Source organism: Diorhabda sublineata, chromosome X, assembly GCF_026230105.1.
Source record: "Diorhabda sublineata isolate icDioSubl1.1 chromosome X, icDioSubl1.1, whole genome shotgun sequence".
Lineage (NCBI taxonomy): Eukaryota > Metazoa > Arthropoda > Insecta > Coleoptera > Chrysomelidae > Diorhabda > Diorhabda sublineata.
Window position 1 is genome coordinate 1723189 of NC_079485.1, and position 14445 is coordinate 1737633.

The 14445-nt window shown below is 31.1% G+C and overlaps 1 protein-coding gene across 6 annotated transcripts in view; it reads left to right on the forward strand.

The window, feature by feature from the left end:
* The window catches only part of LOC130451589 (mucin-2), a 287468-nt gene that overhangs the window by 161807 nt on the left and 111216 nt on the right, over window positions 1–14445 (forward strand). For all 6 annotated transcript variants that reach the window (XM_056790701.1, XM_056790704.1, XM_056790705.1 and 3 more), the window contains exon 3: window positions 3799–4054. In XM_056790701.1, coding sequence (XP_056646679.1) covers window positions 3799–4054 — 256 coding nt within the window. The remainder of the gene's footprint in view (window positions 1–3798; window positions 4055–14445) is intronic.

The window sequence follows — 14445 nt, forward strand, 5'->3', positions numbered from 1 at the left end:
CTTGATGCCTTCTGTATTTAACTCTATTAGCAGAGTATCAGAGTGATTTAGCAATCAACTGACTTCAATAACCTCGTTTCCTAATTGTATAGTTTGCTAGTAACAGACATTTTGAAAAATGGGTGCATAATTTTTATAAATTCTATTTTTTATGCTCCGAATTAACTACATTCATTAATTCTATCTATATCTTTATGTCTTTATACATAATTACATACACATCAAGGGAATTATCACAAATGAAGTTTGATATCTTCTTCAAAATTAAATAAAAAGTTAATACGTATTTGCCAAATGCAAATCTTATGTAAATGGTTAACAAAATGTTAATTACAAATATTATACAGAAATATATATATATATATATAAACTTAATATAAATATTAACAAAATAGATTTTTTTAATAACTGTCACACATATATCTTTGCCAACGCTTGAGAAACTATTTATTATTATCTTCCAACGATAACTTTGGGAAGAAGGTGGCATTAAACTTTCATAAATTTGAATATCTAGAGTGGTCTTTTAAAATTTTAATATAAAGCTTGAAAAACGGCACTTTTAATCTGTCATAGATCGGTGGTGCACCAGCAAACTTTAATAATATAGAGCTGAAATAAGATTTTTATAGAAAGTTATATGGTTCTTTCAATAATCTTTTACTTTTTCTTAGTTTTGGAAAATATATGGGCAGCATTTGGTCCCAAAAAGATGATTTGAATGAAATTTACATTATAAGACTTACTTACATTATAAGTTTTTGTACAATGGAAACTTCGACGTAGGATGATGTACGAGTTTTATTAAATCTATTGATTTCATAAAAAATTGGACGAAAATGCCAAAAGTATGAAAATTTGTTTTGTTGAATTGCTCTTTGAATTTATATGCTTATCCACTAAAAATCGTACGCTCATATGAAAAATTCCAACGGTAAACTTATAATAAATCCAATTATTTATTATATTCAGATCAATAGATGTAGCTCGACATTTCAGTGAATTTCCAAATATTCACAGAAAATATGATATGATGGATCATAGAATTCAACTCATCTAATGTCCTTCTTACAAAAATATGTTCATGCATTCACCATCGCTATCCACACTGGATGTTTCCTTCGCATTTTTGTTTCTTATTTATATGATATTAATTTTGGGTAAGTTATATTGAAGTGACAGTATTGAATACAAGGATTATCAAAATATTTTCGAAAAAAGCTTGTGGAAAAAATTTATGTTACTCAATGTTCTGTAAATTAGAGAAGACGTCTATATTTGTGGGTATTTTCTGAAAAGTAGACAGATAGCAATGACAATTTAACTTAAAACGAAAAATATTGAGATATCTTCTTCATATTATTAAAAAAGATTTCGTACATTTTAATAACATGATAAATAAATTTCAGAAAGCGGTTCTGATATCTTGAGAACAGTGGATTTAAACTCGTTGCCGTTCTTTTCAATAAAATGGATTGAACTTTAAATAGATAAATGATAAATATTTTTTTTATATTAATCATTTTTTTTTCCTAATTCTGGTCCGCGTAAAAACGTCGATTATATCTTCATTAATTTCTTGGGACTAGTTGAGCTTCAATAGACAGTAATACAAGTGCATTAAATCTATCTTGCCCCTTACTGGCGCATAAAGATGTTTTCACTCTTCTTAGAGCGGGATAGATCTTTAATCTAAACATTTTGTAGCTCTGATTCTCAAAAAAATTCGGATAGTAATATTCACATTCGGATGAACATGTTGAAGACTCTGTGAATGCAATACATTTCATATTTTTTGTTATTAATACATTCATTGCCCAACATCTCTTCCAAATCCTCAGGATAGGTCCTTACTGATTAGCATTCTCATACGATTGACCACGACAGTTCATTATATACAAATCATGATTTTCTGGACATTTTAACAAATCATCCTCAATTTGATAGGCTATTAAGATTTAGTAATTTGAAGACTAATGGATAAAGACTATAATTGATCTATTGAAAATTGATTAATTGAATTATAATGCACTGTGAAACTGATAACTTCATTCAAGGAAAAAGTATTGAACCAAGAAAGCCATTATGAGAAGAATAAAATATACTCAAACCATGAAAAATCCTTTTTTTTTCTTGAGTTATCTGTTTTTTCAATGTATATACAAATTTATTTTATAAAAACCAATCTGAACCAATGTTTTAAAAGGATCGTCTACTTTTTTTTTCTCTAAAATTCTGGCATTTCAAAAATTTATTCCGCCCTAGGCCTGGGCTTCACAGTTTGTACGATTTTAAGTAGGTGTCTCTAATGAGCCATTTAAAATCACCCATAAAATACTTTGTACAAACTTCAATCAATAACAACATGATTAGAAGAACGGGAATCATGTTCCTTTTTGTTAGTTTTCTTTTTATGCAGACCGAGACTATAATTGGTCAAAAGAAAAAAGTTTTACGACAACCATCACCGCAGAGTATCTGAATCGTAATACCAAAAGTATTTTATACCAGTATAGCAGTAAAACTTTTTTACGAGCATTTCTCCAAACGTTACCCAATGTCATTACATGGCTTTTTATATTTCCGATTAAACTGTCTGTAGAAGGGAACTCTTGCTTTTGTTTTCGAATAGGGATAAGTAATGTGAGACGATGAGATTTATAATCGCCTATATTGGGTATTATAACAAAGTAAACAGAAAAAGTGTAGTGACATCAAAAAAACTATATTTTGTATGAGTCAAATTTGTCACTAGAACAAAATAATTGGATCATTTACTAGTCTATTATTGTGCTCTATTCTTCCCAATCGTTCTTTCAGAGATTCCATGATTTTGGGCCCATGAAAGCGTTGATAGATAAGATAGTCAGTTTTAAATATGTTTAATTAATAAAATTTGGTGCACTGACTACGCACCCTTGCCTGAAAGTCTATTAATTAGAGGGTGGAATACATTTGGTACGTTAATTCACCCGTCGACAGTCGTTATTTTTTCAAAAAGGATCTGGTGAGATTTCATTTATGACGAACTTTCCAATAACTCTACAAACAACATACTTCTGCATTTATATAGGATTGCAGATGATTGGAATTGAATGAGTTTTATTGGCATTAAAAAGTTTTAGCTTAATATTATTTTAAGTTTTCAGCGTTTTCTCCAAACTACTGTTTGTACAGTGATAATTTAATTCCCAATTTTTCACGCAACTCTGTATGTATGGAAATATGAGTTGTTCGGTTTAAGTTTTCATGATTCTGTATTAACATTTTTATGAAAAAATCATCCAGAAATTTGAACAGAACTTTGGAGGCCCGTAAATTTTTATACTTCATATTAAAAACCTAAGGAATGTTTGTCTTATGTTACGGTATAATATAATCAAGCCCGATGGGTTATAGACTACTTTATGAAAGGTGTACGTGATCAAATTTTTATATTCCAGACTGCATTTCATTCCTATTCTTGAAACCATTTGAAGTTTTATTATTTCATTTACTCCATTTCTACTTCATTCCGTGAAAAAATATTCTTTATTCTCGTATTATAGTTTTTCATGTTAATTTGTTCTGCTGATTAGAATAAATTATTTAGAGTGTTATCTCCTCTCAGAAATAATAAAATACACACAATATAACAGTTACAGAAAATACCTTTCACAAAAATTTTCAATGTTCACTAACTTGAAAAATTGATTTGATTTTTTTTGGTATATGATAAAATTCGAATTCTAAAATGTTTGTCAATATTCACATTGGTTGATAAATGCAAAATGTGTTGATTATTATTATTAATTTCAGGGCATACATGAGCTGGCAGGGGTCCGCCTTCCTTTACAACCGTACCCAGGAGGTCATGCTGTATTCATGTACAGTACCGCTTCTGACGGTAACGTCACGCTACAACTCAAGGAGCCTGACGACCTCGATAAAAATAGCTTAGCTGCTATGTTAGCTAAGCTGCAAGATGATACCACTTTTTCTATATCCTATCAAGATACTGACATTTTGTCTGAGGGCATCGACGTGTTATTGGGTACAGGACCAGCAAATTCAGGTAAGTGATGACTGAAAAAATATGTAGATAAAATCCTGTAGCTGATGTTAAGTGATTTGAAGACAAATTTAAGAAAACCATTTGCGGAGTTCTTGAGCAAATATTTATTCACAAAAAATTCATACATACAGGTTATACTGTAAGGACGAAAAAGAATGTAGACCCTGTATAATAAAGTAATTCTCCCGCAGCTGGCTTTAATCTAAGTTTTCAGCATAATTTTGAAATGTTACAATTTAATGTTTGTTATTTGAGAAAGAAACCTTAAAGAAACTCCTACCAGAATTACATGTAGATTGAAACCTTGTCTCTTCGGATAATAGATTCTCGAGAAAGAAATAAAGAGAAAACAACTGGAAGTTCGATCGCTCTGAGTTTCACGATTTGAAGCAGGAATGAGAAGGAACAAAGAAACCGAGAATCGTGAATGATTTGATGCACCTCTAGTTTGAACTCAATCACCCAAAACAATACATTTCCCGCAAAGGCGGTGCTGCAAAACATCGTAGAACATAAATTCTGCTTCACAGCAAGGAAAGTACGTTATACTTTGTCGAGCGATAGTTATAAAATAACATTTTAACACAGCTCACGGCCTCACTTTTGGCCATTTAAGTTTCCGCTTGGCAGCGCGGAATATTTAGTTTCGCATTGTCTTTTTTTCTGACTCTGCGATCAGAAATGGACTTAAGTGGGTATACGGTTTTTATTTGAACTATATCTATATTAATGTTCATAGTAGTAACAAAGAGTCACTTCACTACTAGTATTTTTCATCAATTAGTTAGCACAAGTACATAATCAGAGCCAAAATTTATTTAACCTCAAGTTATTGTACTAATTTAAAATAGTCCCATAGACTAGATGGCATACATTCTAGTAGTCCGAATAATTGATACTAAATTTATATGAATTTATTTTTGAACATATAACAATAAACATATTTCACGAGTTTAAATTCATCAAATTCATTAGCTAGATTTATAATTAGCAGATAAAAGCGTGTATAATTAACATGTGCGTTATTTTGAAACATGGAGACAGCTGGAAAAACGATTATTTGTATTGTGTAGCACGCAAAGTGAAAACCTAATGCATAAAATAAATATTATATCATCGAATTTATTTTGAGCAAGCTATTCGTCAGACGCGGTTTGAATCTAAAATATATAGCACATTGATAATATTAATTGAAAAAGCATCTCATGAAAAATTTTAAAATAACGAATACTATCTGTCCCACTAAACTAAACATGTTTCTATCCATCGATCCAAATTTGGAATAGCATTTCAGATAATTATCTTGGAAATTCTGTAGTCCGTTTTCCTTTTCATTTTGTACAATCTAAAAATTTCCAATGCTGGGTTAAGCCACTATAGAAGTTATGTATACCATATTACCAAATGTTTTTTTTGGAACTGACAAAACTTCTTATATTATACAATTTTTGTGTTATATATTAGTTTTGAAATTTGGCGATGTATTGCATTTCTGCTCTATTTTCTATCTTTTTATTATCTGAAATACTATTTTTGTGATTTACCAAACGTAAACAGTCAGTTTTTCACAGTTTGATGATAAAAAACCTCGTATTCCTCGATACTTTTATATCTGAATCACCTCTTCAGCTTTAAGTTGTATATCTTATCGGTGCATTGGTAATTTCCTTACTATTTTAAGCGTAACTGCGTAGATAGTTCTCCTTTCTCATCTAAATTGCAGAATAGCATACGTCAATAAGAAAGAGAAATATATTTACTTCGAAAAACGTTTTTATTGTCTCAGCTTTCTGCTTTCTCTCTATACTCATATAAAAATTTCATCAATAGCGAATTGATTACATTGTTGTGCAAAAATTTGATTTTAATGAATTTCTACTTGTTTCGACCCTGTCTCATCTGTGCTAATCGATTACGGCGTGCGTACGTGCTGTCTGATGCGTGAACCAAATCGAAAATAGCGACGGTCACGCCGATTGGAGCGTGACAATCGAACTACTATGAAACGCGACGAAATTAAGAAAAAAGTTACTGATAGAGGCGATAGAGGTTCATTTGAAATATTTGATGAGCTCATACGTGATTCAAAGTTGACTGGAAAAGGGAGATAGAAACTTTTTTATTGCTCTGAAATACTAATCAAACTTGCTTCTTCATCAATAAAATCTCTTTGAGCCGATAATCAGAAAATTTGAGTATCATATTATCGGGTTCATCGAATTTCAATATTATTTTGCGAAGAAAACTTTCTACTCTTTAATTATATCTACGGTTCTCTTGAACTACTCACTATTCAACATTTTATGCAGCTCATTTCTTCTTTTTTTCCTAAAATGTGTTCTTACCTTATGTATTCCGATTTGACTTCAATCTTCTTACTTTTAAGATCTCACATCTATCACTTTATAACTTTGTCGTATAACGCCCTGTATGTCTGCTGCAAAGTATCCTTCACTTGTTGCATAACAAAACCAGTTACGTTTGTCCAAACTGTTTTCAGTTATGCTTCCTACAACTCCTTCCATCAAGTTACTAAGGGAAAGGGGGCAAGACGGGGCACTTAAAGTTTGAAGATCAATGAAACTAAATATAACGCGTATCCCAGCACAGCTACAATGAGCCCATTTGCCGCATGCGGAAACATGGGGTATTTTCAACTTCACTATCGCTACTCTCATTTAACGAGTTAACTAGTTTTTTTTTGATTATTCTTTTTTGTTAACCGTACATTTTTTTCAATTTTCTTATTCTTAGTTCTTTTTTCTTCAGCTTATCTTCCTCTGCTAGTTTCTTTTTATTTAATCGTCTCTTCCAATTCATTTTTATATGGCTATGAAGTAATGAATGCGGTTTTCCGCGTTTTCTAACACGTGTTACTGGAAAAGCATTATTTGCAGGGACCTGGCTACAAAAAAAAATTGGTTTTTGTGGAGTACTTGATGTTATATATATATCGTTGTTATCAGAACAACCCAGGCTGATACTACCTGGGTTGCTACCAAATATACTTTCTTCTACTTCACAACTAACAGACGTGGTAGTGTCGTCCAGTGACTTGGTTTACTAATAACTCTCATGGTGGCGCTGTGTTAAGTGCAAAAATGAAACTGATTGGTCAGTTGGTTTTTGAATTGAGACTGGTTCCCCCTTCCCATACTAGCGGTATTGGTAATCTCCTTTCGGTGATATAAACATTCATTATATCCTTCAGTATTATCAGGTATAAACTGAACATAGAATTAACTTCTAAATGTGTTTCATTTTTTTACATATCCGTCTATTATCCATTCCTCCTTGTTCTAAATATCATTTGGTCCACTTCTATTGTCTACAAAGCTATTTCTAGTGTAGGGTTACTAGATTTTCCCACTTCTGAGTTTTCTCATAAATTCTTTCCTTTTTTATAACGTTTCGACCTCGAATCATCAATGCTTTCAATTTCAAATCACTTTTCTAATAAAAACTAAATCAAATGTGTACTTCCTTAGGTTTTCAGCAAGGAATTTGTACAAAATCGATAAATAACTCATTCGAAATTTGTTCTATTCCTTCGAGTCCTGCAGTCAACACAAAGTTATAAGAACATGACACGATTTGATGCTCGACTTAATATTTTCCAAAAATCGAAATATCCTATTTGTTAATTCCTTTGGGCACCAGTAGACTCAGCTTTTTACTTCAACGTCATATTTTAGGGAAAATAAAATGATATTAAATGATTGATTATATCCAAGCGACTGCATATTATCAACTCACGGAACTTTTAGGACCCACATACTAAAAAATTGTTTGGGTGCACTATGATATTTATCATTCTCAAAATCTTTAATTTGTCAAATTCTCTCGTAAAAATCGTAATATCATTTTATTCCAAAATTTCAAAATCTCTCCATATCCACAAATGTACATTCAAGTTCCCCAAAACTAGGTCACTAAAAAGGAAAATAAAACTACAACACAATGCTTTTTGAATTGTCCGAGGGAAGTGAATGAAAAAACTTGTATAGAATTGACGTTAGAAAAGTAGATCTTTGACAACTTTTCAAATATACCAATATTAAAACTACTAATTTGAAGTAACACACTGTTTATTTCTGAAATCAATGCTTTAATATAATTTCAGCATATTGTTAATTAACCGTATAATTGGAGAAATCTAGATACAAAAACCTTTTAAACCTTCTACGATAATTCATCATCACGCAAGTACGAAGAATAAAATTAAAGTTAATTTGTTTGTTTAACAGATAATAAAGATTTAGACAACCAACCTTTCAGAGTAAGACTGAAAATGGGTTTATATTTGTTAATGATTGGACACGCCGGAACATGAATTTTGGAATTTACCGCACGTCACTAACCCTCATAATAGCGTTGATATAAACTGTTAAAAGTAGAAAATTTTCAATCCGCCCTCATTTCTTCTTGCAACATGTTAATGGCTTGATTGCGTCAGCAGCGCCGATAGAGTTTCGCCTGTCGAGCTACAAGAAGTATCTACACCACATTGCTTTGTTTACTATAGCCTAAGATCATATACTCCATAGATCTGCCACTCTGTATAAAAATTTGATGACAAAGTTCGATCCTAGCGACATCTGTCGAACTGGCTTCGTACTAAGAAAAATTGTGATCAAATTGTGAATGAAACAAAAATATTATGCAAAATACTTTCTTTTTGCTAACATTTCAAATTCAAATATTGTTGTTTACAAGAAAATATAAATACCTGAAATTAAAATGCTGTTTAAATGAAGTATATTGTAAAATATTTTGGTTTCATTTACTATTTATGTGGCAACCAGACCCGACCATCTAAATTTCACAATTAAATCGTTTACATAAGATATAGCTAGATGGAATATTGAAACACAGGATGATTATTATAATTTTCATTTTGTTTTTGACATATATATCCACAAAGAAAAAATTTTCCTTCACACTTTAGCAGGCTTAGGACTGTCAACAGTGAAATGTTGTCGTGTTTAAAAAATGTTTCTGTTTGTATATGGAACATACAATGGTATATAAAAAACTGATTTTATAACCAAGGTTAATTAATGATTACCGTTGTATTTCTTGCAGCTTTCTCTATATTTAACTTATGCCATATTCATCACAACATCATAGTCTTTATATTGATCTTTGCCCTTCAAAATTTTATTAATAATACCTATGTAATGAAAGATGCATATGTTAAAACTATTATTTACAAACATATTTACATAAATCTTATGACCTGAACAAAATATTGAGGAAATGTCTGTCCAATCCTCCAAACGAAATATTTGTTTTTTTATGCCTAACGAATTGATTAACTGGGGCAATCTTTCGAAAATTTTATCAGAAAAACTTTTAAAAATGTCACAGAATTTTGCTGAAGGCGCACATAAAACATTTTTTATGTTCCCTAAAATATATTAATGAATTTGCCTTAATTAATTCGTTTGACAATATTATATTTTTGAGATACACAAATCCGTGCAGATCGCTTTGCGCATCGTTTTTTGTTCATAGTTGATAACTTTTGGCATTCTAGAATCCTTGTGTAAGATCTTGTTCATATTCAATTCAAAGCAATACAAACACGGTAGATATTCCCATTGGTACGAGTGGTAAGGAAAGCTCCTTCTTCAGAAAACTACGTACAAAGCAGAAACCATAACTAAACTAAGTTCTGAAGTAGAAGTAGAAGATACTTTCAGTTCTACTTCTGCTACCGCTAGTTAGAAATGAACGATGTGACATAGTATTGCTAGACTAAACTACAAGAAATTAACTGCTACGCCTCGTATAAATGTGCAATTCATATAATATTCTTATAGTCGAGAATGGAACAGAAGATTTTGTGTTACCTCTCTGATTAACGTATTCACTGCACTATACGTAATGTATAATGTAGATTTCTTTTATTTCTCTGATTATTTATTTTTATCAATATTTTCTGCTTGATAACCAAAACATCAAATTTTTCTCATACAACAAATCCTGGGAATATTTCTGCTAGACTTAATTAATCAATCGCAAAACGAACCATAACTAATTGAAGATGTTGCATTATTTATCGACGGTAATCATCCTCGACAATGCAAAATTACGTTATCAATAACCGTTACTCTTATATTTTGTAATCCCAACACCTGGAACAGGCCAAACATAATTTACATTCAGATAATGTAATTTTCGATATTTATTATTAACTATGAAAATTTGGAAAGTATTTGGTTTGTTTTAGTATAGTCTGTTCTTATGTTGATTAACAACATTGAAATTTTAGGTTTCCATACATAACGAACTATAGAATATCTTGAGGGAACTCTAATTAACTAAAAAATTGTATTTTTCACTTGCTATGTATATATGTATGTATGGATTTGGATTTTATGTTTTTTTTCTTGCTTTGTAAATGTAATAAATATGTCTGTTTACTATTTGAGACCAACTACATAGCTCCTAAAGTTTTTTGCAACGTGGCACGCTTTGTGGAAATTCGATAGCAACAACACACTAAATCTAAACCTTTGCTTTAGATTTTCCCCAATTGCGTGAACCAGTTCATCATCCACATCAATCTCACCTTGATAACGTCCTTTATTGAACTATCTGACCCACCTTCTATAATAATTGAATTACCTCAGTCCGAAAAATTTGTATTTTTGCCGATAAATCTCATTTGGTTTAATTTTCTTTGCATTTAGTAAGCGGATCAGAGAAATGATTTCACAAACGGCGGCATTTTCAATTAAGGCTGACACTACAAAGAAGATGTTGGTAGCAGCGATCTGAAAATGGCGTACATTTCTTGTTGAGTCAGAGTAACTACCGCGCTGCTGCTGATGGGAATAGAAACGAAACTTACACTTGTTATATTTGACATTATGCATATAAGTAATATATGCAATATTTCATTCTAATTTCATCGTATTAGACCAACAGCCAAATCATGTCTCGTTTTTGCACTTAATTTCTATATAAAATTCATAAAAAACTACTCATTATAGAATCTATTTGAGATAAATCCGATAATGTGTACATAAGGGTTTGTTAATTATAATCTTCATGCATGTAAACTCGTTGATTGGAATTATTCGAATAAATAGAAAACGTAATTAATTCCCATGTTTCCAGTTTGATTCGGTTAACTATTGTTGTTAATGTACAGTTATTTCCTATAATGAGTCATCAGTCTTTATGTGTATTGAAATATAAACTGGATAGTAATATGATTTTATATTATCATTTCGATAATCAAACGTCATTAATTTGTTCTCATCATAATGTAATTACTAGACCTGAAAAATCGAATTCAAAAAGGTTTTTTTAAGTACAGTATATTCCAGACGATTCAGAGGCACCGGCGTTATCCATTGTCAATGGAAACTAACAAACGCCATCATTGACAAATTTATTTTGATACAAATTATTTATCTAGTCGATTACTCTTCCTGTATACCAAACCGACCCAATTAATCCCGGATCCTGACATATATAAAAATCAAATTTCACCACTATATTTGCCAAAAGGCAATGGGAAACTATCCTCAATATTCTGTCTCGCATATTCCTTCTCAACAAAGACGTTACCATTGAAACTGTACTATAGGTGGCCCAACACTATAGAAGTGAAACGAGGTTATTTTGTCTCTGCGGAATTGAAAGACTACAAAGAAGTCATCAAATAGTGTATATTGTTGGTCAGATAGCAAATTAAGAAAAATATAGCGATACACTCCAATTATACAACCTCAGGTTTTCCAGGAACTTAAGTATGAACTTTTAAATCGTTATAATTATAATCTTTTCTCTTTGTACTTTTCAATGAAAAAATTACTTGAAAAATATTTTATTTTGACACAACGATCAAAGGAAACAGTTGTCTTTATATAAGTATTTGAAATAATCCAATAAAAAAATTCGACTTGCTGCAATAGCTCAGATACCACAAAAAATATTTTTCTGCTTAGTGCAAAATCTTATCAACATTGAAATCTCCTCCATAAAACTAATGTTCCTTTATTTAAGTAATGAAAACAACAGTTTTTACCCTGTTAAAAGAATCAGCTCTTCTGACACGAAACGAAATCTCTACAGAACAAAAGTTTCGCCTAAAATTAATAGGAGAAATCCCTGCACTAAAGCCAATTGATACTGATTAATTCACCTATTTTTCTGGACTGAAATAACTTCTGGAAAACTGGAAATTCACTACAACCACTTATTGAACTTCTTCTTGTACTTCTTTGCTAAATAAGATGATGCAACTATTTGTTGAGTCAATATATAGATATTGAGTACCAGTTTAGAGTCCTTGAAATATTTGCAACATCAATCTCCCTCTCCACTGTGTAGAATGGTAAAAAAATTTATTCGTGTATAAAGACTTTCCACCAAATCCTTACCTAGAGGGTTCGGCGCCACATTTTCACATGAACCCATAAACCATCTATACCCCGTCATTTAGTAATAATGCGCAGCCTAACGAGTATTTGAGCAAAGTTGTACCTAACAACGTTTAGTGAAAACTAAAGCGTTCAATTATCGACGAATCGCAACCACACACTTACAGACACTGTTAAAAAATTTTGATCCATAAAGATTTTCTGAAAATGGACGGATGATGACTGTGATCTATTCCAATAACAAACAAGTTGAAAGTTCATGTCTTGCCTGTTGTCATTCACTTATGATTTCTTCTATAAAATTTGAATTGTATGTGTGTGTGTGTGTGTGCTACTTTTCTTTTGCTTATCCTTCCCATTATTCATGTAACACTTCTGATAACCCTCCAATTTTAACATTCAAGATTCCATTTATTTCAAAAATACCGACATTAAATCTATAATCGTTTCCATTGATTAAATTTCATAATTTAAAATGATGATGTTAATTAAGTAATATTAAAATCTGATGGATATAATATAAATCAATTAGCCATGATGTTTATTGAGGAGAGATTTCACATTCACAATCACCTACTTCCTAATAGTCCTTTGTATTTTATTTCAGAAAGATAAATTAAAAATTCCGCTATGAGCTTTGATCAAGAGTAATTTCTAACTGTGTAGCATCTAGCCAAAAGTGCTCGTTTTAGTTGCCAACTCAAGCGACAATTATGCAAATTTTCCTAAACGGCATATAAGAGTTTTCGAAGCAGATAATGGAATTGGGAATAGGATGTAGTTCGTTTTATCTTCTTGCAACATTTTGAGTACATTTTAATTCGGTTATTGTGCAGTAAATACTCAACTGTTAGATGTAACTAACTTCATTCGAGTTATTCTGGCAATTGTGCAGCAATATCTTGAAGTACTTCATTCCCTATAGCACAGGAAGCAAAGTTTGCCATTAGTCGAATACGAATACGAAATTAGAAATGAAATAACTATTTTTATTCATAAGAAGACACTATAATGACATAATCATCGTTGTTTCGAATAACTTCTTGGCTTTTTAATTTCAAATATTTTTGCACAATTTAACTATCTCATTTTACGTATTTTGATGGTGTGAAAAGGAAAAATTTGCCGCGATATCAACAGCCAGAGATGTATCTCAATAGTATCCAACCGTAATTCACATCAAAAATAAGGAGCGATTACTGAAGGTTATTCACAGACAAAATATCCCATGGTAGATGGAATTCTATAAATTTATTTTAGCGTTTCCAAGAGTGAAGTCCTTGAATAGATGACTGGAGTTGTTGTTCGAACTTATTCATAAATCTTATCTCAAATATTTCCCAACCCTATCTGAAAAAGTATTAGTGTCAATGAAAACGTAACCTTAAGCTTGAGTTATGATACTTTGTATTAAAAAAATTAACTTGAAATAAAGCCAGTTATGTTGGTATTTATGAAAAAACGGATTCGACACAGTTTCCATGATCCCGTTTTCTGATAATGTTTGAAACAAATATTGGGCATTGACAAAATTGTTCATTTCACATCACCATCTTTCATTAAAAAAAGTTCATACGGTGTTTCAAATCCGTTTCATAACAGCCCTCCGATTCGGGAAAACTAATAACGAAGGAATATTTCAAAATTGCCAATCCATATACCTTCCTCGAGAGAGGGTTGATAATGAAAAATGTCAGTTTCTAAATTGAGTTAGTATAGTTATAAATTGCTCAAAATGATGCGACTAATGAAAAATACGAAAAATACTTTATCATGGATTCGCCTTCATTTTTCATGAAACGTAATAACCCGAAATGTTATTTGAATGAGTTAATATTTTATTTACCTCTATAGATATTGAATCTGACTACGTAAAATACTAGAATTTAAGATCTGATCTGCTCACACCTTTTTATATTTGAGAATTAATATCTAATAATGTACGATAAACCTGATTTTGACCCATTTCTGAATTAAAAAATACGTTTATAT